The sequence below is a fragment of the Anopheles stephensi genome, chromosome 2 (genome assembly GCF_013141755.1).
Source record: "Anopheles stephensi strain Indian chromosome 2, UCI_ANSTEP_V1.0, whole genome shotgun sequence".
In the NCBI taxonomy this organism is placed as follows: Eukaryota; Metazoa; Arthropoda; class Insecta; order Diptera; family Culicidae; genus Anopheles; species Anopheles stephensi.
The window spans coordinates 14303924-14331839 of NC_050202.1; the positions used below are offsets into that span (position 1 = coordinate 14303924).

Genomic DNA, 27916 nt, shown 5'->3' on the forward strand with positions numbered 1-27916 from the left:
ATTCACTTTGAACAACCCGTGTGACCCGTCGGTCGCAAGGGTAGATGATGAACGCAGTCCGTAGCGCCGGGCCATACAGAGGCCATTCGCTCGCGCTGAAATGTTTACAACCTGTCGAGTCATCTTCGCAAGATGGTCAGCTCAGATGAGTCCGCGGCATCTCGCTAAGAAGCAACAGCACGGGTTCTTGCGCGCCGACCTCACCGACCGGGAAATCAATTATCGGGCTTTGCTGCGGTTGATAGACTTTCGATTGGACCTGCGCTGAATGTGAGTGTGCTTTGGGCCCGCCGCAAGCGTTACCTTTCCTCGGGGCGCTCTGGAACCGGTTGAATAGAATTTGATTTGTTTCGTTGACTTTGAGCAAATCGTGAACTGCCGGTGCAAGGTGAAACAGGTTTCAGGCTGGCAGGCTTCGGGTACGCCGTGCCCGGTTTTGAATCCATTTGCAACTTGCACTCCCGGTGCAACGCTGCCCTTCTGCGGGAAGCATACCACCATCCGCCCTGTTTCCACTGCAGGACCTCTGGCAATGACACTATAAAACGCAAACGACTCAATTCCCCATTCTCTCCGGGACGCTCTTTCGGTGGCGAAGGGAGTTCTTAACCGGGCAGCACTTTTGCTTCCTCCAGCGACCGGTAGTGACCGGTTGTTGCACCTAGTCGCAGTTGTTGCTGCACCGAATGTACCGACGGCTGGCCGGCGACTGGTGGGCGGGCTTTTAACCGTGAGCCACGGTGAATGGCACAAAGTTGTTCGGACGATTGGGTCCACACACACACACACTGGTTTGGGGTGTTGTGGTTTGGCGAGCGGGTGAATTTGTTTTGCCCCGTTTGCCATCGTACCCGGCAGCAATTCAATGCAGGTGGTTCTGAATGTGGTTTTCGATCGGTTACGATTAGATTGGCAATTTTTACATTTCCGTTCGTGCTGATTCAACCTGCGAATGGTTAATTTTTATTTTTTGCTGCACAGGAACGAGCTACCTTCAAACGGTCTGGCATTGTTTGATGTCAGTTATTAAAACAGTTGAAGAGAAATTTGATTTTAGATTAAAGTAACTTAATATTTGTTACACACCTTCTAGAATCACACGTTTTCTAGCATATCTGTGTCCGTTGTACGATATTTCAGTGCTAAAGTTAGCTGCTAGTGGAAAGTTAGCTGAAATACCTGACGACAATATCACATCCAAACTGCCATCATCATCATCATCATCACCGTGGCAACGTGTAGAGAAATCTTTTCACTCTGATGACTAAGTTTAAATGACAGGTACGGTGCAATGAAATGTGTCAAGTTTTTGTTTTCGTTGTTGTCAAACACACCATTGTCCATTCTCGCCGGACAGTGATGTGAAAATTGCCATTCTTGTCTCCTTTTTCTCTTGTTCATAGTGCCTCTTGTCGCTTTTTATTTTAAAAGTATTTTTTTATTAACTATGTTTTTGTGATGTTTTACCGTCATTCAAATTTTGTTTTTGCGTTTCACATATATTTTTTGTCATCATTATTATCGGTGTCACTCATTTGCCTTGAATTGTTCTCCTGTGTAAGGTGTTAGGTCCACAAACAAGTAATGACCGATTTTTTCCCCATTTTGGTGGCATATCACTTTCTGCTGTCGCTGCGACAAATCACGGATTCATTTTCCTATTCGCCCTTGAACTCGATCCACGCAACCAGCTAGTTCTGGATCTCCTCTTAAGACCTGAATTTCTGATCAACCAGTTCGTGTACTATAGACCGAAACAAGTAATAGTGCTATGAAGCAACATCCAGACAATAAGCTCAATCCCTACTTGTGTTCGATATGCTTCTCCTGAGAGTGTTTCCCCTGGTTTGAGTGGTTCGTAATAAGAAGATATTCAGCACAACTTTAAGATATGGATGTTCGGCCGAGGGAGGTCCGGTTGTAGAGGCGACAACGGCGCTAGTCTTCATACGGCAGGACCGGGATTCAAATCCCATTTAGACTGTACCCCCAAAGTGGTGAGGACTTAACTATCCAACTACGTGGTAATTAAGTCTAGTAAGCCAGAAATGGCAGGCTTGGCCTTATTTCAAAGATCGTTTGGCCAAGAAAAGGGAATGAGATGTTCTTCCGAGATATTAAAGACTCGAGCAAAAGAATCCATATCTCATCTTCCACGTTGATTCTGTGAAGAATTTCCTTCCGATTATGCCGCTGGAGTAACTTTTCGCACATGACGAACCGATATTAGATATCTCGAGGATCCAGTTGATGGGAAGTACATATTCCTTATAAATCATTTTGCCATTTTGTGCTTGTAAGGATCTTGGAACGTTATAGGTTCCTACGCTTTGAATACGTCAAAATCTAGCCCCTGTTGCTGCTGGTGTCCCTTCGATTTGAAAACGATCGTTACTTGTTTGTGGACCCAATATTTATTGCAGTATTTTTCGTCAGAAGGCGTATTCGTATTTCTTGATAAAAAATAAATTAAATGCGTTTCACCTCAGTAACATTGCAAACAATTTACTTCAAATGTCCATTTACCATTTAATAATTCAAGTGTCCTACAGCAATCACCCCAAAATGCTATGTTAATTGCTATGTTAGCAAAAAACGGTCTTCTAATACCACTCCACTATACAAAATTCAAAAACCGTTTTGCACCACCCGCTAAATTGCTTCCCTATCGGCCGTTTATTAAAACGAACCATTCTTCCCTAAATTCATATTTCAGCGCGCATTGTGTGTGTCTTCGCGTCGCGTGACCAGTAGCCGGTGAAAAATACCGTACCATAACTTTTGCGCAATTTCTTTGTCGGGCCCCCTGCCCGGGGTGGGGGAGAAAAAATAGTTATATTATAATATGAATGGCATGTAATTGTACTTGACAAAGCAATCCGGTCACAAGGCACGCTGGGTACGGGGTTATTTTTTCACTCTCTCAAGCACTGATTTTTTGTGCCCGCGTCTGATGGAAAACTGGACGTCTGGACACAGGAATGACCGTGGTGGAGAGAATGGATGTAAACACTTCTTTTTTTCTCCCCTTCGCTCGGTCAACTCGAGCCCTTTTGCAATGGCCGCGTATCCAAAGGAATCCACCACCTTCCGGAACCGAGGGTCATTCTTGACCCAAATAGACGTACTCCCTCTCCCGTGTTGGAGCACGTTGCAAATGACCTTTCCATTAAGTTTAGACGAGAAAGCACCGAACGGAAAGTTCTTGCTGTTCCGTTCTCGACTCGTGTCCGTTTGCTAGAACGTTGTTTTCTTCCATTGGGCACACGCTACCCTTGGATGGAAATTTAGATCGTGCACGGTGGTTGGAGTTCACCACCGCATTCACCTCGGCCCGGTTTCCGTTTGCAGGTTTGACCCGGTGCCGCTAACCCGAATTTTCTTCACACCTCAGTGCGGACCCAACCGACACAATGCGAACCGATTTTCCAACAAATCGAAACAAAAATGGGTGGTGGCGTTTTTTTTTTTGTTTTGTTGCTGTTGCTGGTCAACTGTTGGCACTTCTGGTCACTGATTGACTGACACCGAGAAGGGCACGAGGACAGGGAGGGTAAGACTAATTCTACCATGGACATATGCCGGAATCTGGAAACGTTTTCCACATGTATTCGGAACACTCTAGCAAATGAACGACGCGATCAACGATTCGAGTTCCTCTGTACCGTCCAATGCCTTGGGGAGATGATGATGATGGTCCGCTGATCACGCTTCGAGACATCGTACTGGGGGGAGAGATGTAAACGCGATGTATAGCGTTATCGTTTGCACTTCGCTTTCAGCTCCGAAAGTCCAGGCTTACGACACGATGGAAAATGCCCAATATCTGCAACGACCCTGGTGGAGTACGCGAGCGCATTTGGGTAAAACTCCGACAAGCGCAAGCGATGCAGAGTTTGTTAAATTTATTGAATGCATGCAAATTCCGCGCGAAAATTCCGCACTCACGAGGCTGGCACACGAGGTCGGTCGCGTGTACCAGCCCACTTTTCCCGTTCCCCCTCACCAGCCCCCGTCAGCCCCCTTTCCGGAATGATGTGCTTTCCGTGCTGTGGCGGTGAAATATGGCTCGTTCGCACTGCAGTTCGATTTCCCTTGTCTCGATTTTCCTTTCACTTGTTTTTTTTTTTGCACTGTGTTGCACTCGAGGGAACTGTCGGTGCCTCCTCCAGAAGCTGGTGAAATAAAAACGGGGAGGTTCGGTCTTTTGGGGTTTTCGGGTCGGAAAAATGTCAAGACCACCGTGGCTCGGTTCCGAGTGCGTTTAGGTTGCTGCAGCGTTTGGTGTGCTGCTCGATGTGCATTGGGAATTTGGAAGCTTTTTCCCATCGCTTTTGTTGTAGCAGGAGGGAGAGGTTTGTAGACGCGCTGCAAGATATTTGTGAATATAAATCAGCCCTGAGTGCAGTAGGGAGAGCATATGGGGTCGCATCACCATCACGGTTTTGTGGAAGATGGTTGCGTGCGATGACAAATTGTTTTACTTTGCCGGAAGGTGTGGATCGGTTTCGATCATTGTCGGATCGGATTTGGGAACTATTTGTTGTTGATTTCCCGAGCCGTAAGAACGTATTGTATGTGGTATTGTAGATTTTACTGATGTAATGTTAGGTTGTTGATTAGAATTTTTAAAATATAATTTAAATGTTAATAGTTTAATAATTATTTATAGTTTAAATATCTTAAATATTTTATTATCGTTTGGTCTAAGAGCGTATTTAATTTTTAAATATTGCAGTATGTTTTTTATTAATATATTTTTTTTTAAACTAATGAAATAGATGTCAAATATAAATGGCTTATCGATGTAATTTTAGGTTTAGTCCATAAGTATAATAAAATTAGTTTATTGATTCCTCAAGTCCTTCTTGATAATACGGCGCAAGCCGTTGAAATTGAAGTATAAATAAATAAGTTCTTCTTTTCGTTTTGGACTTCAACCTCAGAAGATCTTGGACTGCTATATCTCGATGGTCAGTTCTGCGGATGAACTATGGAGTCTAGCTTGCCGATCCTGCGATTTCAATGGTAAATTGCATACTTTCAGGCGCTATCGCTCAATTAACCGTATTCGAACATTCGATGTATAGAAACTCTCAATTTTTATCAACCAAAGATGTGGAACCTGTATAATAGCTCAGGTTTTCCAGGTAAAGGTGAATGCCAAATCTTAGGATCGTAGAGCCTAGCGCTAGAGAGAAATTTCCGAGAATTTAAAGGTGAACCTTCTGGGACTATTTTCTATAGGCTGATCCAGATCCTGGCATTTGCTGAATACATAGAGATCACTAGGATCAGGTTCTCCTATGTCGCAGAGACACTCCAAAGAAATCGAACAAGCGGCACAAATCTTAGGATTGGAGATCAGCACCAGCGCTCCTGATAGCATACACTGATTCACCCAGGAATAATGTACACATAGGTGAATAGATCTTCGAAAACATCCACAACTTCTTCTATCTGAAAATAAAAGTCAACACCAACTAAAGCATCGGTGTTGAGACGTATGCAAGGGTGCTGGCTGCATACCAATCAGACTGCAGTCTGAGGTTCCATAATGATGAAGCAGCTACAAACTATAAGCTCTGTACGCTGTACCTCATCAGTATAATCTTATTCCTGTGCAGAGACTTGGACAGGTTGACAGATTTATTAGAGTTCAAAACTACCTTTTTTACAAGACTTACATACTCAAGGTACTGGCAACCCGATGACATTCGATTGGGGAAATAAACGCATTCACTACCGTTTAGGGAACCACACGTTATCTGTTGTCACCCAACACCCGGTACTATTATTTTATGTTTCTTGGTACCTTTTAATATCAGAAAATGAGCTCGCAACTCGATCATATTCCTAAATGACACATGAACAGACGTTGCAGAAGTATATCACACTGTTACCGTGTACCGAACTCAACCAGCTTGCAAATGATGTAACCTGCGACCGATCGGGATTGATTATGAATACACGTACATGACAAAACTAATATCAATAAATAAAGGCAATGCATTATCCGAGCCCGTCAACGTGCGGTGCTTCGCTCCAGTAAGCAGCGATAAACAAGCATTGATTATGCGCCTTCCTCTGCCCGGTTGGTGGGTTGTGTCACGACAGACTTTATCTGTCGCCATCTTCGACCAGATGAGCAATCATAAAAGTACGAATCACGTTCCTAATCCTGCTGTCAGCTTCGTTCCGGCGGGTGCTAGTCCTGTTTCGCAAACTCGTCCGACGCTTCACTACCGTACTCTCATATTTCAACGTTTTCATTTAGCCATGCCGCTGGAAAAGCCACAGGTAGTAACTTTGTACGACCAGCACACCGAGTACGAGTATCCCGGTTTGTCACCGGGCATTATGAGCCTGTTTTTCTCCCGGGTCAGTGTTTGGGACCCCCTGTTCGATGGAGGAGGTCCAATTATTATTGGTCGATTTTGTTGTGGAAAAATCGATCCATTTTTTGAGCCTTTGACGTGTGTGCGTGTGAGGAATGTACTGGGTGGCCTTGGTGGCGGCACAGTTTGTCGGTGAACTGTGCTCACTGCAACGACACCGTCGTCATCGCCATCGTTATGTAAGAATTAGAATCGATAGAGAAGCTATTAAACCGCTTCCTCTCACACTCGCCGTGCATATCCGGGCCCCTGGTCGGATCGCTTCGTCCAACTCCCGGAGCTTAAACGAGTAGTGATTTGACAACTGCTAAGCAACCCATCCCACAACCAAGTGGGAAGCGAACTGCACGAGCACCAGGGCACAAAAACGGAATCCATTCCACCGCCAACGGGAGACTGCGGTTAGCGCTTTCGTATGCTAATGCTGTGTAATCCGTTTTACCTTTGCACCGGTGCCGCTGGCTTGAGTTCCGAAGCGAATGAAACGGAAAACTAATTTCAAACATCACACACTCGACCGAGAGATAGAGAACGGGGGAGGTCCCGAACGTTCCGGACGTTGGAAGGAAACTTTGATTCGTGTTGACGCATTTCCACGCGAAAGCATCCGGTCCAGAGCTGGACCCGGGACACAAAAGAAACGGCTGGCCGGTAGCTGGCAGATTATGAAATTATGCAATATCGATCCGAACGCTACCAGAACGCCAGGTTCCTCCAGTTTTTGCCGTTGGGACGTTTCATATTTCCATTTAAGTATAAAATATTTGTATGCTGTCTGTTCGGTGCGGTGGAGGTCAGTACACAGATTAGTCAAGTTGGTTCAGCAGAGCGAGTGCGATTTTTGGCTGTGCGTGTGATAGCCGCTGGTGGCGTATGAAAATGATGCGAAATTACACTTGGGACAGCGTAATGACATTCAAATTGGGGGTCCGGATTGGGACCGAGGTACGTTCGTGCGCTGATGATTTGTAACAACGTCTCAAAATGGTAATCTGAGAGGGCAGGGTGTGCTGTTTTTTGTTCGCATTCGGATAGATGCGTAATTTAATTGGAAGGTAAAAAAGTTTTTGAGCCCCTAAGTAGCTTGTTAAAATCATTATACTTACTCACTAGACGTATCAGATAATCTCAGAATTTTGGGATAAGTATCATAAAGCAACTGTCAGATTTATCCGGTTTCCTTTCCGAAGCTCAAAGATTCTATAATATATCTCTTGAATATCTGAATTATTTAAATTTAAATTGGTCAACCGTTTTAAATACTGTGCTGAGTTTTTCACATTAATTAAAAAAAAAACTTATAGCTCATAGAACTTATAGACATTTTACAGCAATCTTATGAAATTCACGCAATATGGCATAAAGCTACTCGCTTATTAGCATGGTGTTTGTTGTTAGGTTCCTCGTAACACTAATACATAACCGGAAGCGCCATCTATTGGTAAGCTACGCGAATCAATCTTGATTGTCGTTCTTGAGCTACGTAGTTCTTCAAATAAAATTTTAAAAAACACGCTACAATTTAATTTAAATTATTGTTTTGGATCAACATTCACAATTTTATGCTTATCTAAATAGAAATTCGTGACAATACGGCATCAGTCCGTAATAATTAATTAATAAAATAAATAGAAATTCATCTTATATAAACGGGGAAAAATGTTAAAGTTATAACTGTCAGCTTCTCTATCGCACCACACGATATATTCTACATACAGTTCCCCAAACGGAAATTCAAACACCTTTCGTTTGGACATTTTCTTTGGACACTTTAAAGACAACTTTGTTAGACCAGGACAGGACAATCATGCTCCATTTTTCACTTTTTTATACACTTAGTTGAGTGTATAGCTTCATAGAAACTATTGGCAAAGCTTGATCGAAAACCGATTGCCAAAATGGGCGATATAGTCGAAAAAAGTTTCAACAGAGTAAAACTCTGAAACCCGAATGGTTTGTGAACATTGTCTCAATTTAGTATCTGTGAAAATTATTACGGCAGAATCGGAGTTCATATCCCTTCCGGACTGTCACTCCGTACTAAGGTCTGTCTACTTTGCTACTGGTAAAATCAAGACACAGAAGCCAAAAATGCAAGCCGAGACCTTTCAAGGTTGTAATGCCAAGGAAGATGAGAAGATATTTATCAGTAAGTCGTCATCAGAAAGTCGCATAAGAAAAAAATACTCCAATCTTGACCAACGGTCTCGATTTATAGCCAATAATGTCAAACGGTTTTGATTTTTTTTCTAGCATCACAGGGGTTTGTTCTTGTCCTGCCTTTCTTGTTGTTTTTAGCTAGAAGCGAAATTCCTTTTGTCTACGCTACTAAGCAAAAGTGTGTGTTAAGATGAGCTAAAAACTATTCTAAGTACATCAACTGTTAAGGGATCTCTCACAGAAGACCTCTCAAGCCTCGAGATCTCAAGTCAAAGCCATCAACCAACTCAATCTAATCGGTAGACTACGGGAAAATAAAAAAATATGGCTTAATGCGTTTTGTTATCTTTTTTTCTGTTCCATTCCTCTACTACAAATCAAAAAATATTTAGTTAAACTGCATTCAATATTGACCGTCCATTAATGTGGAATGACACGTCTTGTTGTTTCAAGCAATATAAGCTCATAATAAACAAATCAATTGTTACCACCGTTGCCTCCGGTTATTTGTCATTCTGTCCAATCCAATCGAGCTGCTGCCATGTTTGCAAACACTCATTCGGGATGTTTTATTGCACTGTGGAGGCAACATTAGACTGTGCGTCTGTGCGCTGGTGGATTGTGACAGCGAAGCACGTTACTTCCGTGTTAATAAATAAAGCTGTGAACATGAAGTTCAGATTCCACCGAACGTGTGCCACATTAACCGAAGGGGTAGGAGGATAGTTGATCAAACTGTACCTCAGGACACACACTGCTCAAGAACATTCGTTTGGAGTGTCTCAATTAGTTGGCTGAGCATGTTAACAAATAGGTACGGCTTTGTGTGTTGAACCTCTCACTGAGACAGGGTTGCTTGCAGCTACTTTGTTTTGATGCGCTCAACCCTTAGCTTCCGAGCACAGAAGCCGACCGAAAGGAAGCTCATTTTAAATTTCATTTAAATTCACGCGCACGAACACGCAATCAGCTGCTTCGGTGGTGGCTCGTGATCGGAAAGACAGATTGTTGGCCGTGTCGAGTTGCCGAGGCTTCTTGGGAACTTGGGCTGTTTGCGAATGTTGTTCACTCATTCGGTAGTAAGCACTGCCACCAGCATCCAACTTCGATTGCGCTCGGTGAAGAAATCGGCCAAAGTTCTCGAATGTCACAGTAAATGTCAAACGGGCGGACGGGATGCAACTGTGAAGAACCGGTGGCAGCGTCGGTCGGTGGATCATTATCGATGATTTTATCGCGCTCTTTGCCAGCAGCCGATGATGATAGTGTGGCATTTTATAGCGGCACGTGCTCGCAAATATTTGGAGCGACTTGAACTTTGATTCAAAAAGGGGGAAATAAGATAATGGGGGGGGGGGGAGGTTGAGCGAAATAATTCAATTACGGCAAGGGTGAGCAAGTGCTTTAGAACAGCCGAGACATCATTTTCTTTCGAAACCGTTCTTGCTCTAATAGAAAATAAATTTTGGTGCTATAATTTAAAAAATCATATTTAAAATAGCATGCTATAAAATAGATACTTACCGTTGAGTTAGTTCTTAGTAAATTATACCAAACTGTCGCAATCGTTGTTGTGTGCTCTTCAATCTTGCAATACCACTTCAACTCGTCCCTATCAAACTGTTAACTCACCTGAAGCTTGCCCGCTTCATCCAAAGAAGGTAACCTCACAGCTCTGGACCGCGGTTGCGTCAACTGCGCTGCTGCGGACCATGCAAAATTAAATTAAAGTGCAATTTCACTGCGCACACACACGCCGAGAAGGTATGACGAGCTGGTACAAAAACCAAACAAAAATGTCACATCGTTCACGGCGGGGTTGCGTTAGCCCGAAAGCATCATCAGCATCGCCGTAGTGCATCGCACGCTACCATTCCATTGCTTCACAACCAGAAACACATTTATGATGTGAGCTGTTATGACCTGACCGAGCGATATGCAGCAGTGTGCAGCCCGCGCTTAACTAGGCCACAATGCAATGTTGTTGGAGTGATGTGCGTGCGGAAAGTATGCATTAGCAAGAGCTTAATAATGATCGGTTACAGGCTGGGACGCTAGCGATTGCGGCAGTAACGTTTAGATGTCGCGAGCCAACTGTGAGGAACTGTTTCGTCGAGGATGGTGTCCTGTATGCGGAAGTTTACTTTTATTGTGTCGTGGTAGCTACTTTTGAAATTTGTTGCTTGGCTCAGGAAATTCAATGTTCTATGGGGAGCAATCCAATTGAAAACTAGGAAATGTATATATTACAACTATAATTAAAACAATTTAAAATGGAACTAAGTGATTAAGCGAACATCTGACCACGGTGACTCCGAGTACTAGCTGTCTCAAATCCAGTCATTCATCTTCGGAATTCCATTCCACGTCAATGCTCACACTCAATCACGACGTATAGTAAGTTATCTCCTATGTATATGATTTAATTATCCGTTGAGATATGAGAAAATGGATATATTAGGGTAACTCGGAAGAAATTTGCTGAGTGGCGAATGACGTGAACTTGCGTTGGACATAGATGCTTCGAAACTTCAAGGTAATACTAATACTGACAGAGGCGAATCTTCCTATAAGCAGGCTGTACGGTCCTGAGAGCCTCGAGGAAGTCCACAAACTCCATTCGATGGGTCTCAATTACGGAGCATCATGAACACAAAGCTTTAAGGGTTCCATGTGTTTGGGGCTTCGGATTTCCATTCTACTGAGAGCCTCCAACGAGCTTGATCCTCCACTGGCTGGACATGCTCTTACTGACTTTTCATCGTCACTCCAGCACAAGCACGTTTAAAGATCGAATGGGATATATCTCTCAGAGTAAAAACGAGTAATGTTGTCCACAACATACGGTCAATGCCGAAAATAATGCAAATGATAATTAGTAAACGAAACATAGCTTATTTAGCGACAGAGGCTTATAGAAAGAAGCAGGCCGTGGGGTCCTTGAAACCTCGATCCTTTAGTGGAATAAGGGTCCTCGTATTATGTCTCCGCTTGGGGTCTGACTATGGCTCTTTCAGCAGGATCGATGCGTTAGATTCATTCTGCTTAGGGTTGCCAAGGGGTTTGATCCGCCACTGCACGTATTGTGTTTTGATAGAAACATAGATCGTTTTGGTAGAAAATCTAAACTTTGTATTGAATTGGCATGCCTAAGACAGTCTACCAATGAGAGATTTAGGATTAAAAACTGAGTCATGCAACCTGGACTTAATAAATCTTCCAAAACCAAAGTCATGCACCTCAACTCGACAAGTACCGTATGTGTTTCGATTATAAAACTCCACCGTTTTCTCAACATTCTTTCAGCAACAAACTTGGCATGTCAAAAACGGGGACAAAAAATTGTGCAGCTTCAATGTAGGTTTTCCCTTTTTTCCAACGAAAAGTCCCGTGTGTGTTTTTACTTTGTCCTCACCCCACGTTCCCCCAGCGATATTGTAAAACAAATGCTAATCCTTCGCACATCTACGCCGTCGCTGGAAAGCGTTAGTTAAGGTATTTATTCGAGCGTAAGTAGTAGACAAAAAAGGACTGAAGTCGCTAACAAAAAAAAAAAAAAAACACTGAAAGCGTCGCCAACCATCAGTACGATCTGTGAAGCGCACAGCACACGAAAGGAAAGTTGTAGCAGAACACACACAGGCAGCAGCATTTTCTTGATGGCAAGCGCATGCCATCGTCACTGTTCCGATTTGCCATTAGAATACCTTTCGTCAAATAGAAAACCCACCAACTTTTGTGTCACATCTTTTGTGAGCGCCCGGGAGTCGTCCGGGTGGTTGTGGGGTTTTTGCTTTTTTGTGGTATTTTTTTCCCGCTCCTTTCCTTATGCTTTTGGAGGTGGAAATTATTTTCTTACATCCGTTCGCAGCTACCAGGAATATTTCAGTACCTGACTGGTGTGTGTGTGTGCTTTGTTCGGTTACGCCGTCTGCTCATGCTTGAAATGTTACAGTGTTTGTTTTTACGGGAAGTTTTTGTAAGAGGTTTAAAATCAGAATATAAATTCGGATTACGCATCGTTATGTTCAATTTTGTATGCAAGGTACTGAGCTTCAATTATCAACCACTAGTTATGTTTACAGACTTTGAAAAAATCATGTCAAAAATTCATAAACGTGAATACTCGTGTGAATACTTTACTGTACAATAATTCAGGGTTTTGATTCATGTAATGAATCTTTTCAATCACTTAAGAGAGCTTTCCAAATATATAAAGTAATATCACAAACGCATTGTGCAATTTTGCACTCATATAATGGAATATTGCATTCATTGTAGGAAAAATTGCAATGCGTCTGTGGATCTTTTCTGTGTGCGAAACCTGTTTCGCTGCTTGCAAAGTTCCACAATCGAGCTGCATATTTCCCTAACTGATTCCAACATTCCACTGTATGATTGCAACTTTCCACAGCGGGATTGCAATATTCCACTATCCAGTTGAAATATATGACTGCTTTCATAATTTTTTGGTTGAAAAATTCCATTATATGATTGCAAATGTCCACAACGAGCCTGCAATATTTGTAACATTCTCCTAAGTGATTCAACAATTCGTTGCTGCAATAAAAAGTTTAAGAATCCGTTGTGTCAAAAAAAGAAAATCAATCCCACGTTTTACACAACCCACAAAAAAAGGAAAATTTTTAAATCGCTTCCTCTTCCACCCCACACTTTGAACCGTACAAAAATCCTCAAAACCTAATTAACGACCTTTTTACGAGGAGATATTGCCATACGGTATGCCAGCAGTGTGGAACAAACCGGAAGTTGAAACTCTATCTCCGAAACCATTACGTTCCCGAGTGCGAGTAATCTACCTTTTCGGTCGTCATTTTGCTCTCCTTCCTGCTACCCTGGCCCCGGCATCACACTTTCGCAACACAAATCGTCGAAACATCAAACAACTTCCGGAAGAAAGCCTGTCACTTTTTGCGTACGATCCATCTGGGGATTTGCTACCGTTTTTCGGAAAAGGACTTGCCGTGTCCTTACCGTTGCTGTAAATTATTTCAACCGATTAAAATCCCGTTCGTTACTTTTACTGTCTCTTCGTATCGCTTCGTTCCTTCCGCTCCCATCCCGTTCGGTTTCATACTTTATCTGTACGTTCGTTAGCGTTGTATTACCTCGGTACGGCGCGTCTTCTGTGTCCCATCCGCCCGGTACCGTGTTCACATCGCAAAAACCCACAAAATCTGTACCACAAGCTTAGCTCTGGTTGTCGTCGCCACCGGAAAAGCTGGTCGGAAAAGCTTCTTGCAGCAGCAGACCGGAAGCAACATTTTTGGCCTTTTTTAGCCCATCCCCTCAACGTTGGTCGTCCTTCTCTGCTGGGTTGAAAAGTTTGACTCATCGTTTGACAAATTTAAATTGCATTGTAGAGTAAGGGGCTCCATGATGGTGGCGGTGCTTCCCAAACCACGAGCAAACCCGATTGTGCCAAACAGTTCCCATCCCCCCAACGGTTGTTGCGATCACATTCACACATTTTAGGGTACGCGCTTCGGTTCGCCTCTCCGTTCGAAATGCTTTGCATGCCAGCGGACCCGCTTATGCTGGCGCACCACGATGCTTACCTGTCGTATAATGACGCTCTTAAATACCTTCCCTTGCGAAGGTGTGAGAGTCTTGAGAGTGCTAAGGAATGGAATACAATCGAAAAGGCTCTTAGTGACACGATGGCGGTTTGTTTCGAATCGATATGTTGTTTGGCAAGCGGCGGCGTTTTGAAAATGGTTGAACGTGTTTTCCTTATTCTTTAAAAAAGTTTTTTTCTAGAATATCGATTAAATGAGGAAATTTGCTTAATATTTTTCCTAGTCTTACCTCATTTTTATCATCCTAAACGCGAGGTGAAACAATTATTCTTACGTTCTAGATATTGCTTCAAATGGTTGTATTTGCGCCTAAAGTTATGCTTTCCGTAATGCAGGCGAAATAGATTTTCTGACATTCTAATCCATGTAAACGATAAAAGGGTTCGCTCTAAGTAAAATATTTATTTAAATTCCCATACTGTAGCCTTACTGTAACTTATCAAATCATCCCGTCAAAATTAGCCACCCGAAAATCCCCATCATTGTCATCCATGATGCTGCTGCCGCCGACGTACATGCTGCCCAGAAATGTGACGCCGGTCGGTTAATGCGCGGGAGGCAAACAGCGTGACAGCATTGTGATGGTTCCTGCTAAAAACCAGGAAATCTTACCGCCACTCGTAAGATCACGTACCCGTTCATCGCGTTGGACCGAAGATGATGGTGTTCGATGCTCTGCCTGCGGAATGTTGTTCGGTACCGGTTGCAGTTGCGTTCACACATACGAACGAGCGTGTGCCTTTCATGTGTCCGCGCGGAACCAGCAAACAACCGAGCGGCTAGGACGTGTGCCAGGCACAGCACGTACTTCCTGCACTCTTGGCAAATCGCTGGCGTGCGGGTGTGTCCGCTATTTGTGTACTCACTGTGTACACCTTTGCCTGACGTGACGGTTGGCTCAAGACCTTCAGAAGGTGTTAAAACGGTTTAGTGCATTTCACATTAAAGTGGTTGAAAACCCTCCGCGAGTGGAAAAAACTGCCTTTAAGTACTAAAATGAACCTAATAACGGTGCATTGAGTTGTCGGAAATGGAAACACCTCGCGATGAATACACCTGCACACCGTTTAAGATCGCTATCGATTAAGATCTGCACACCAAGTATACTGACCATCGACAATGGCCATCAGACAGCGAAAGTGAATGAGGCTAGCGATGCAGAACGTAAAAAAAAAACGCTATGCATAGCGTACGTTTATGCGAGCAGCATTAAAGTAATCGGTGCGTGTAAAAAAGCTAGTAAGGCACGTGCGATATGCAAAGAAAAGGTTATTGTTTCATTCAATCAAAAACTTGCCGGCAACATTAATGAGCGATAGGAGTTCATTGTACTATCAAAAATATGCACCCGATGTGTTTAACGGTCTTCACTCTTTTTCATACGGAAAATGCTAGGGTTGAGACATAATTTATACATACTAAGGCATCATAATAACAGCTAAATGACTGGTTACTTTCACTTTTATTTGCAGATTGACAACATACCGCCTTGATACAACTTTTATTCCGATCTATGTGAGTATACACAATTTTTTTTTGTATAATAAATCTTTTTTTTTTGTAGATTTATAGATGCAAAATTCTACTTTTAAACTGAGTTCAACATCAAAATTACTGTTTAAATTGATAGCACGCAAAAAATTCGCTCAGAGCTGGTATTGATCATCCACGGTGGTATTTTATTTATTATTTCTATGATCGCCACTTGCCTCACTGTGCGGCGAAATGAGTAATGCGAATTGCATACCTCGCGGCGCAAATGCTGAAGCACGATGATTTCAAACACAGCGCACTGTTTTACCGCTGTATTGATGTGGTGTTTAACGTGATTTTTAAATTGTTTCATGTTTGATGCAAACTTTCTGAATGTTTTACACGATAATAACAATAAAATTATGGTGTAAACCAGACTGCTTTATTCCTCTAACACCTCTGCTATATCATTCCTTAAAAGAACCTTGATTGAACTAATCCACGTACGATTGACGCAACGTTCCATCCGATTGTGGCTTGGAATCGATCCAATGTCTGTTGCAAGAATACGGGAATACAATATGTATCGTTCCCGCCACTAGCCACTAGAGCCTCCTAGCCTTTTCTGCGGTCAGCTCGACAATTTAGCAGTCGCCACCAGTCGATGAGAGGTGTGCCGGAAACAGGGGAACATCGCTGAGAAAACGGAACTCATCATCATCGCACACAGCACCGGGTGCACCCGGTTCTTATTCTGCGGGTGAACGCAAAACCGATGATTGCGCAACGGAACTGATTCCAGCTCGAAAGCCACCCCGAGGTTCGGGATCGAATCAGGGAGGGTTCACGGTGCGAGGGAATTAAATTATTCAACAGGGGAACGGGAATGGCAAACTGCATCGTACGGTCGGATGCAGGTGTTGGGTGTGGGTGTGTGTGTGTGTGGTGGACCGGGTTGCATCGGGAACGTTTCCCACACGTAGTAGGGATACGTTGTTTCGCATCATCTGATGCAACTTTCGATGATTATTGGCACAATTTGTTTTGCTGGGTTTTGTTTAGAACACTTCGCGGACGAATTGCGTCGCATCCCGGTGGCCACGTGGCGCGTGTGTGTATTGGGACGCGAATTAATGTGATGCCCGGACTAAGTTGTTGCTAAAACGTAATAGTCCGCCAAGCGGACTGGTTGGTTGTAGAATACGAAAGCCAAGGATTAGGACCACCGGCCTGCCAGTACCGTCAATATCCGTAGTACGAAGTTAAAGTTTGCTAACCCGCTAATGCAATAAACTATGGCATGAAACCAATTTTAACATTCATCCGATTATGCTATTTAAACGGAACACTTCCGCAGCAAACGAGCTGCTGAATATTCGGTGCCCGGGGAAGCGCACACAATTACGCTACCGATAGTAGCCTCCGGACATTCGCTCATTCTATTAAAACTTTCCAAAGTTCATCCACCGCGCTGCCGGAAGTTGGAAACTAGCGGTCGAACCGTTCAAATTTCCCGCCACCACTCCAGGGTTGTTCCACTACTTCAGGCGTCCCGATTCGGGCGTCCGGAAGCGAACTTCCCGGTACGACGAACTGTTTGTACCGCTATGTGCATCTGCAGCGGGTGATGGTGGTCACCCGAGTCGGACCGCCCCGTTTCGATTAGCCTAATTGTTATTCAATTTAATCGCCACCCCAGGCGAAATGTAGCGAAATCCTTGGAGAAGGTGTTAGTGTCCGCGAGGACTCCCTGGATGGTTTAATGTGGGGCGATAACACGCTTATCGCAAGTCAAACCACTGGTGCGTCGTGGTGAGGATTTAGTGTTGGAGAGGTGCGTCCTGCCATACTCTCGATTCGGTGGTTTTTCGATGAAATGGAATGCTAGACACTCTAGGTGGGGGTTGGTCCTATGGTTTTCTTTCACCCACACGATATTTCACGATTGATTTGATTGATCGAGTGTAGAATGCGATGGCTTTAATTTGCATAAACCACGCTTACCGACTCGTGGCCACCATTTAAATGCACCACAAACGCGAGGAACACCGAGAACGTGCAGCAGACAGTCGATGGAGGTGTATTTAATGACCCAACGAGTACGGTTCTGATCGTGAGTCGATAAGGCTGGCTAGATGGACGGGAGCGAACCTTTTTTTTTCTTTTTTAATAAACACACATGTCTGAGGCAGTAGCTCACATGTTTCTCGAATCCGGCCATGCGGGATATTAATGGTCTCTCCACATGTGTACGCGCCCTTATCCAAACCGGACTGCAGATGATGTATCGGCATCCCGACGAGGATGCATTGAGGAAGAACATAATTTTAACGCAATTTTGTACCGAGAACTGCATTTTGGTAGGTCACGAACAGGCGGCGACACAACCCCCAGAACTTGCCCCGAGGGAACACAGAACTGTTTGGAGCAAAATTGAATTATTAACTACTAGCTCGGTAGCCGGCTCGTAATTAAAATGATACTATCGGCAAGGAAAAAGTTAACGCACTCCTGGAAAAGTTTACATCCTCCGCTTCCGGAGGAGGACCTTTGTCTACGGGGCCACGTCGTTACCTTCGGTTGAAACTGCTTTGAAACTAGCCACAAATGCAATTGCGGTGACCGGTAACTGGTGACACAATTGCGGCTTGCCCTCTTGCTGTTACGGACTTTTGCGCAGTTTTGCGGAAACTTTTGCCCGAGCCGATGAGCACAGCAAGAACGAAATGTAAGTATTGTTGGGCATCTAAAAACACCAAACAATTCAACCACTTCCAGTCCTAGATGCGGTGTGCTTACGGTCGAGTGTTCCTAACACGAGTTTCAGAAACAGTCTTCAGCACTGTCAAAACTAAAGTGGTAAATAGTAACGAGTGTCAAGCTAGCAGTGCTTAAATACGGTCCGGTGATACCTATCTACAAACTAAGTGCATATTTTAATTCAGATAGAGTCCAGGTTTTAGCTATCCGAATGACAATTGAGCGTTGAAACTTATGTTTAGTATCAAAAATTGGATCACTTTAGATATGAGAGATCCCTGCTGCGCTGGAGGACATGAGAACTCGTGTGGAGTAGATTTTGTCTGATGATGTCTGATGGTTCAAAGTGCTCCGGAGTAGTCATTACGATTGCTGGTTTTGATTAGCTGAGTGAAGTCACTTATCGTGATCGGGCGCATCGGGTCCTAGAAGGGAGCTGGTATCGGGTTCCTAGAAGAGGTAAGGCTGTTGAAGACAACTTCAGGCGATGGTCCAACTGGACATGAGTTTGTACTTACCGATGATGAGATGAGCCCCTAGCAATCAGCTGATACTTTAAAACCTTCTTCAAGATAATCAAATAGGAATTGCTACTTGTTGTGCAATCAAAAGTCAAGAGCATTTAACATTCCAAATATTAGACCATGCCCTCCACAATTAACTTCAACCTATTGCACCGTTGATGGACATTCGTAAGTGGTGGCCAATTCCTATAGACGATCGATACTGCTGCGGTAGCGTGTGTGTGATTGCTTGTTTCTCCCGGGCACACGGCGCTGAACTAAGAGCAAAATCAAGAAACCTGAAGGTTATCGGCGTCCTACCTACCTACCCATCGCCCGTGAAGTGCAAATTGTAATCTTCACCTTCTTCCAACCAACCTTGGCCGTGTGTTGGTTTGGTAGCCTTTAGAAGAAGGCCAGGTAGAGGTTGTCCGCCAACGAAGGAAAACAAAAAATTACCCAACCTACGTTGATCGTTGGCACACCACCGCGATTTACCTCTCACGAATGACGTCTTGATGATTTATGATCGAGTGGCACTTAAAAAGAATTAACGAAAAAAGCACACAAACCGCGCGGGTTTTGTTTAATATTGAACGGGGGAAAAAAAATCTTTTATTTTCATCTTAAAATCGACGAATCTTTTAATAGAGCCTCGCATGCTGGCCTTTGCCGGTGTTGTACACGAGGGTGCTGCTTAGTGACGCTGCACAAAAACTAAAACCTTACAGCTACTCGACACGTGAAACACTTATAGAAAAAAAAAAAGCTCTAGCCTATAGTCTTATGTGAAATGGAGCACCATGGCGGGCACTAAGGTAAAAGTCGACACTGCTAACCACTGCAGGCGAGCCCATCACGCTCGAAGGACGAGTCCAGCTCGAAGAACTTCTCTTTGATCTCGCGCAGGGAGAAGGCGTGGAAGTCGCGTTCGCGCGACGGTTGGCTCTCTTTGGTGTCCCGCCGATCGTCCGGACCGCGCAGGATCATGTCGCGCGTATGCTCCAGCTGCCGTCGAACGCACCGGCTCGTCGGCATCAACTGGCGGACCAGATCGAGCGCAGTTTCGGCATGGCGCAGCGCCATATCGAAGCGACCGGTCGTGTGGGACCGCAGATAGAGACAGTGCGCCAGATATCCTTCGAGCACGACGGCGTGCGGGCTGAGCAGTCCGTACACGCGCCCGGTAACGTCGAGACACTCGGTGAACGCGGTGATCGCGGGCAGGATGGCATTCATGCGCAGCAGCACGAACCCGTACTGCTGAAGGACGTCCGCGTACTTGCGATGGAGACTTCCGTACACGGTGCGCGCCCGTTGCACCGCCTGGCTGATCAGCATGTTGCCAAGGTCGTGGCGCTCCTTCGCGATGCAGAAGAGCGCGATCAGCTGCAGCACGTCGATGACGTCGCCTTTGGCCGGTGCGTCACCACCGTCCGCTGCGGAGGCGAGCGCTCGCAGCGCCCACTGATGGCAACGCTCGTAGTCCTGCACGTGGTAGTAGTAGCTGCCGAGCTGCAGGTAAGCCTTGACTAGAGGGAGCGGTACTGCTCCGGACTCACCCACCGGCATCTCGACGAGTGCGACCAATCGCTGCACGGTGGCGGCTGCCCGCGAGGTCAGACAGGCACCGATCTGCGCACGCAACAGTCTCGCCAAACTCTCCATCTGCAGTGGCCGGCCCGGCGCGGGCAGCAGTGCGATCAGTTCTTGCGTGAGCGTGAGCACCTCCGCACCACAGCGACACCAGCCCGCCTCGTACAGGTAGTCACCGAAGCGAAGCGATTCCAGCACCCGTGCCCTGATTCTCGACTGTTTCGACTGAGTTTCGGCTTTGCGCAACCGCATCAGCTCGGTGCGCAACATATCACAGTAGTTGTAGGCAAGGTCCCGCAGGACTGCCGGACGTCCAACGGAGCGGGCCGCCTCCCGTAAACACTTCTCCAGCGTATCATAGTCCAGCGCGTACCCGTTGAACAGCTTCATGAACAGTACCGGATCGGTGAGCTCATCGCGCAGCATGTCTCGCAACTCCGGATAGCGGCACATGCGGTCGAGGATGGGTGTGAGCAGCGGAGCCGGTAAAAACTGCAGCTGCCGCAACCATCCCTCGCTATCACCCTTCTTCGCTTTCCGCACACTTTCAACGAACGCCCGGACGCAGGATTGCTGTAGCGAGGGCGAGTTTTCCGGCACGATCCGGATGCCACTGAAGCGGGCCTTGTGCATCGTTTGAAACAGTTCCGAAATCATTTTGTGTGTTCCGTCGTTTCGATGCTTCACTTATTTACGTATATCACTCACTAAACACATACGCACACAGCACAATCACCTGTCCGACTTCCCTTCAACAATTTCTAACCTCAATATTCCGATCGACAATATCTGTCCGTGGGATGCTGTGTGTATGTTTGTCTCGTTTGCTGTTTGTAACTGCTCTCACCGGAGCTGTTGTTCGCATTCACAATGATGTTGGTGGACTGGGTAAAACGAACCCGATCGACGAGTTGCAACTCACGGGCAACCTTCAGGCTTGGGAATTCAGCAAACAACTAACCTATGGTGCGCCGCTGGTACTACGCTTTATACTGACGCTTTGTCTCTGCGGAATAGCGCCATACACGCGACACGATCTTACCCACACACGCACACACTCGCACACATACACAGTGCCAGGAATGGAGTTGTTTACAAGAAGCGGTCCAGCCAGTCGCGATCTTCGTGCTGTTGCTGCTGCTGCTGTGCGTGCTGTTGTTGTTGTTTGCCGGTGACGCGCCTCCGATCGTCCCATCCCGCTTCCTCCTTCGCGTTACCCCGGGCGCTGCGGCCCGTTCTACCTGCGCGATCGTGTAAACAACTTCAGTCACAAACACACACACGCACACCACCGGACAGTCGTTCGCCTGCCTCACGCACATTTATGCTGAGGCATAATCGGTCGATCTTTTGCCGCATGTCCAGCGCGCACGTAGGTGAGCCCACATGGCTCCGGAAGATCGCTCGACGATCGTCTGCTTTCCGTTCTCTCTTTTTTTTCTTCGCACTGCGCTACTTGCGCACTGCTGTGTGCGTGTGGGTTAATTGTGCCACACAAAGCTCAAAGCTGTGGAATTTTTGGACCAAAGAATCGGTAAACAAGATACCACACGTCGGGAGGGTCAAAGCACCGCAGTCTGAATTGGGCGCTGTTGATGCACCATGAAACGGTGACCATGGATTAGTGAAAAAGTCACGGATAGCACCGTTTTTCGGGATGCGGATTTATCCGAGAGTTCGTTATGAAATGCTTAAACGATTGCAGTGTTCACTTCACTTGGTTGGCCACTGTCTTGGGTAAACAACAGACTGGCGAACTCTCCTTTTCCTGTGGCAGTGAAAGCGAAATCTATTTGTCTTTACTTGATAGATGTGTTTCTCTGTTGTGGAGATGCTTTCCAGTTTGTTTGACATTTTTTTATCTTTTTCTGGTAGGTTTATTAGAATTTACTATACTAATGTAAATAAAAAAATAACAATTTTACTCTCTTCTGTGGCACTTACAACCTCAAGAGGTCCTGAGCGCCATTTTTAAGATTCCTTGACTATATTTATCCCATAGCTGGATAACCAAAGCGGTCCAGATGGGATTTGATTCTCGGTCCTGCCGGGTGAAGCTCAGCACCAATAAAACAAATTACACCTGTTAAATGTTAAAAAAAGACAATTTGAAGTTATTTTACGTGCCAAACTAACTGTCCAGATAGCATACAGGTTATGACATCATGTCCGAGGTCAAAGACACTATAAACAGTGGTAAAAACTATTTCAAAGCACGGCAGGCTACAAAGTGCGCAATAAAATGTCGCAGGATCCTACTCACCTGATTGGGGTCACTTTCACATAACCTCAATAAACGTCGAGTGACATTGAAAATGGCGTGCCGCTCCCATTACTGGTTGGTAGTAAGCTTTCCCATCGGAACAGAAGTTGATAAAGGCAGATATACAAAAAAAGCGAAGAAGCTTCACCAATGCCGGACACACACATCTGATTGCTGTTGTTGTTTGGAGACTGTAATTTTGAATTCCAAAAAACAAAAATAATGAGCCAAAAATCGGGGAACGGAGAATGTTAAACAAAAACAAAATAAGTTTAAAAAAAACGTTTGTTTACGCGTATTTCACTGAATCATTGCTTGTTTTTGGGTTTTTAGTGCGATGTGAAGCAAAAAAAAAGCAGCGATTTTGCGCCGAACCTCAGGCACACTTTTACTTGTCTTCCCTTCACCCGGGTGAGGTTCCGGTCGCGAGAAACACCCGCACAGCGCATTATTTACCAGACCAGTGTTAGACCGATGCTGCGTCATGTCCGAAATGTCTCGCAGCCATTTTTTTTTTCAGGGGGTGGGTGAAAAATGGTAAACAAACCAGTGGCGGATAATAGGCCGCGAACGGTGTGTGAAGTGAACACGCAAAAACGGCGAACCAGTTCGAGCCGGTTTGGATTTTGCTGTCGGGGTGCCCCCCCGCCGATATTTGTTTGAATTAGCCGCCACGTGGACTGGTGTGATTAATTGATCGGAAATCGTGTGCTAGAGAGAAAGAGATAGAGAGAGGGAGAGAGAAAAAACACACAATAAACAAAGAGCTTACAATTATCGGCACGATTCGCACAAGCGCCAGACACTGGTTCGGTTCGGTGCTACTCCACTGGTGGCGCTAGCATTGGCTCCGATCACTGCCTTAATCCATCCGGTTCTTGGGGTGGCCGGTAAGAAGTTGGGGACGGTGTGCACGATAGTAGCCGGTTTTTCCCTGTCCGATAAGTGACAGGACCAGAGGGAAGGAAACATGACGACACTTTGCCTGACTGTGGCATCAGCGATAAAAGGCTGCCAAACAGCGCACGATGGCCGCACGATCACGCTTCCACGTGATAACGGAAGATGCCGTCCGCTACACGAGGAAGGCACCTTCCCACTGTGCCATGCCGGTCGTGCAGCAGCTAAGTGCATTTCTAACCCGGTTCTGGTGCTGTGGCACGTCTGACGGGGGGACAACGGTAGAGGGAGGAGGCCGGTGTATGTAACTGACCGGTTTCACCCGACCCTGGTGCACCATTTATCAAGCAATGTTAGGTTAGGGCGAATGGGCAAACATTAGACGCACGAGAGCGAGAACGAAACACAGAGGTTCGAGACTCGCATCGGTGACGTCATGAAGCTGGTGCTGTAAGTTCTGTCTCGATTCGATTAACGCTCGAGCCTTCGCTAGCTATGGTAGAAGGCAGCTTAGATGTAGTAGATGTATTGCTTCAAACAGTAACGGTAAACGAGAGGTGGTGGTCAACACTGGTGGTGGTTAGCTTTGCAAGCCAATCCTCCCATGCTTCGTGTCTGAAAGTTCAAGAGGGGCACTTCCAATCCCGCTTAGTATGAAACGTCTTCCGCCAATTAAGCCTGTACACGGTAGGTTGCATAAAAAGTGTTCCACGAGATAATGTATGCATCGCTGAGGAAATCCATTTGAATGGCAATCCGTGGAGACTGTACAATTGTTTGATGTGCCGTTTTGCTCGTTATTCAATTATATCTTTGGGTAATGAAGCTGAATTAAAAGTTTGTTTAATGTTTAATTGTACATCAATTTATTTTAAAAGGGTAAGCAATAGAATAGCGCTATAGAGGAATGCGATATACATTTGATTGGTCTCAATGCCAATGAGAAATATATCTTCATGTGGCAGGACCGGGGTTCATATTCCATCTGGACCGTTCCCCCGTAGACTGACTATACAACGACGTAGTACTATTAAGCCGAGTAAGCCAAAACATGGCAGGCATGACACGTAAGAGGTCGTTAGGCCATAGAAGAACAAGTTATGAAGCACTATAGAGAACGGCCCAGATGCGACTTGAACCCCGGTTCTGCCGTGTGAAGACCGGCGCCGCTGTCGTATCTACCACCGGGCGGTCCTTGTTTTATAGTATATTAGCCTAATAAGCCACTATCAGCAAACTTGGGAGTCTGCAAATAGACAGCTGTTGACCCTATGCTCCCAGAGTTGTGAGAAAAAGTGTTACCTTAAGCTTAAAATAGATTTGTCCTGCAATGTTTCGTACAACTCTTCGACCTGGCATCGAAGTAGTCATCGATGCTGGCAGTAAAGTAATCTTTTGCAATATTCACGATCCTGATCTAGATTCTAGACCGGAAAGAGAGAAAAGATGCGATTGAAGACTGAAAGACCTAAAGATCCTCTATCACATCCATATTTGATAAACTAAAGCCATTATTTGAAACTAAACATCAGAATTCATTCAACTTCAGGACTTCTGAGGTAACATAAGCTGATGTTTCATTCCCTAGCGCTCAGAAGGTCTTGTAGGATTTTTTTAACTAATATACTGGAACACAAAATGAAGAATAGAGTTTAAAACACCGAGAAGAGAATTAATGGGTAGAACAATTCAATTAGAAGTAAAATTTCCCACAAAAGTACAAAATATTCGTTGAAGGAAATTATTTCTAACAAAATCTTCGCCAGCGACTATTTCAATGCGCAGTATTTCTATCTTCCATGTCTCGATCGCTCGTCAATGAAACCTCGATTCATTACGTAAATTTAATCGCATTACGCGAATTTAATCTTCCGACCGGCTTCCCTTAGCGCACCTTAGCGCTCAAAGGTCCTTTTATGGACAGAACTGCGCGAGTACTGGCCCCCGATCGAGGTGCCTAGACTCCGACTAGCCTCCCCGTAGAACAACAATCTTACGTACGACTCAGCCAACTCGTTAACGATGACGCATGATCCGGCGCGAATGAGTGACAATAGACGACGACGCCGGCGTCTTAGAACCACGCAAACGATGCGGACTGCCGTCGCGGCAGCGAAGGTCAAAAAGCGCTCCTCTCGCTTGAAGTCTACCGGGACCAAACAATGACGTGTGTTTTCCCGGAGGCTCTGAGGTAGTGGCAAACGGACTGAAGTACCGCGGGCTATCGCTGATGACCTTCGCGGATGCTGCCCGGGCAGACAACCAGGAATTAAAACACCGATGCTGTCAGTGTTTCGGTTCGTGAGTGGAATATTAACAACCGTTGTTCTTGCACGGGGGTACCACACAAGTACCGATAAATTTACTGACGCCGATCGTGTAAAGATCGTTTGTTTCTAGTGATCGTTGTGTGTTTGCGTTGTCTACGCCGATGATCGTTCTGAGTGTACTGTCACTGATACAGGGTGGTTCTGATTTGCTGGCAGTTGTACGGTATGTAATTTTGCTGGGAGGTTGAATTTTTACCGCATAGAAGATCTTTTTGAGCACAGTGTAAAAATGTAGACTGGCTTCTTCAAAGGTACTTACCCTCCGTAGCATTCGATTCGTTACAATTTTACAGCCTCTAAAAGGCATCTACCTCCAAATTACACGCCTCCGTTTCCGCGTCTCATTCCAGACACCCAATCTGTAATCAGCGTCCAGCTCCACGTGGCCACCAGTAGGGAAAACTGGTTATGGGCGCCAGCAAAACTGCTAGCAATTGATAAATAAAATTACATCAGCCAATCCAGGATTTAACCGGTTCAACAATGGCAGTTTAGGCAGGGTCGGTAAGACATTACATTAAGCAAGGTACGGGTAAAAACCCACGTCAACCCCCTCGGTCTAGGATTAGGTCATGGCGAGACAGCGAGCGAGTCTAATTTGAATTTTAGATCAATAGCAGAGCGCTGGGGGGAACGAAAAAAGATTATGGTTATGGTAGATTAAAAGGTTAGTTTCAGTGCTAAACGAGAAACGCGATCGCGACATGCACTACAAATTGATGACAGCTGACTGGCGGGGTCGGTGTGTGTGTGTGATTTTGCGTAGAATTTTCTTTATCGGAGGTGTAATTGAGGTGAGAGTAAATACTACAATTTGATTGAGTCGTTTAGAGAGTAGCTAAACGGGTAGGGATCGTCTAAGAGAGTGTTAATTTGTATCTGTTGAAGGGTGATTAGCAATCCAACAGGTTGGCGTTATTAATGTTATTTTTACTTAAATAACCCCTTTACCCCTTTACCCTGATGCGATCAGAGCTCCATTCTCAGATATAAGGAACTCCTCTGGATGGAATTGAATAACAAAATCTAGGATGTTATATTTAACAGTGTTTGTTACAGGAATCAATCGGGTCTATGTCGACTTGAGTTCGAAAATCTGAAAATATTGGCCAGCTGCTGTCAAATATTCGAACAAATATACATCAGTAAAATCAAATACTCCGGATTGTTTCGGTGGCTGAAGTCTTCACACGACAGGACCGGAGCTCAAATCCCATCTGGATCGCTACAGATAAAGCCAAGTCACGGAGAGTCACCAATGGTTGGCCAAGATCTCTCAAGATTGTAGAGCCATAAGAAAACTTAAAAAACTAATACCTTAGTTCATCTTGAGTTCGATATTACTGTAACAAGCTAAACAACTGCGTAAAACTCATATCTAGGTAAAATACTGGTTTAGCTCATCTTGGACCCCAATGTTTGATTAGAAAACAGATTTTACGGGTGCACAAAAGCTTTTACAGACTCTATCTTGCGATAAGAGATTTTTGGTCACGCCTAATTGTCAACTGTCCGGATGGGTTTTGATACCTGATCTTGCCATATAAAGTCATGCGCCTCTTCTACTACTTGATCGATCCATCTCAAAAACCCTTTTTTCTTCAAATGTTTACCCTGCGCATTATTTACCCTTGTTAATAAGTTGAGGTCTTAAAATTTATTAAAAGTTAGTGATTAGACGGGTAAAACATCTTTTGTTTTGTTTGATATTGCAATCGTATGTCTTTACTCATCTCCATGGTACGATTGCATTTGTTCGCCACTGTACCTCGCACTATGGGCGTGTATATTAACCGGAGAAGGGCATAAAATCACAATCTAGAAACAATGTTAGTTGATTGCGCTTCCATTATTTGAACAGAAAAAAATCCAATTTCCTTGATCGTTCACTGCTGCTTCCTGCTTGGCTTTCCGCGTTATTTTCCATTCCTGC

General features: G+C 44.9%; 2 protein-coding genes across 9 annotated transcripts in view; one reads left to right on the forward strand and one right to left on the reverse strand.

Annotated features, from left to right (window-relative positions):
* Positions 1-27916, forward strand: part of LOC118504137 (Ig-like and fibronectin type-III domain-containing protein 1) — a 105110-nt gene that overhangs the window by 48418 nt on the left and 28776 nt on the right. For 4 of the 8 annotated variants that reach the window (XM_036038225.1, XM_036038229.1, XM_036038226.1 and 1 more), the window contains one exon: positions 15631-15673. The gene's annotated coding sequence lies outside the window, so the exon portion shown is untranslated. Of the gene's footprint in view, positions 1-15630; positions 15674-26010; positions 26147-26333; positions 26484-26665; positions 26778-27916 lie in introns of those variants that run through there. The other 4 variants (XM_036038227.1, XM_036038230.1, XM_036038231.1 and 1 more) reach the window with 3 other exon arrangements.
* On the reverse strand, positions 19475-21612 carry LOC118504144 (amyloid protein-binding protein 2-like). Its single transcript, XM_036038242.1, has one exon. It carries the CDS (start codon positions 21145-21147, stop codon positions 19729-19731), a length of 1419 nt encoding a protein of 472 aa, XP_035894135.1. The 5' UTR covers positions 21148-21612; the 3' UTR covers positions 19475-19728.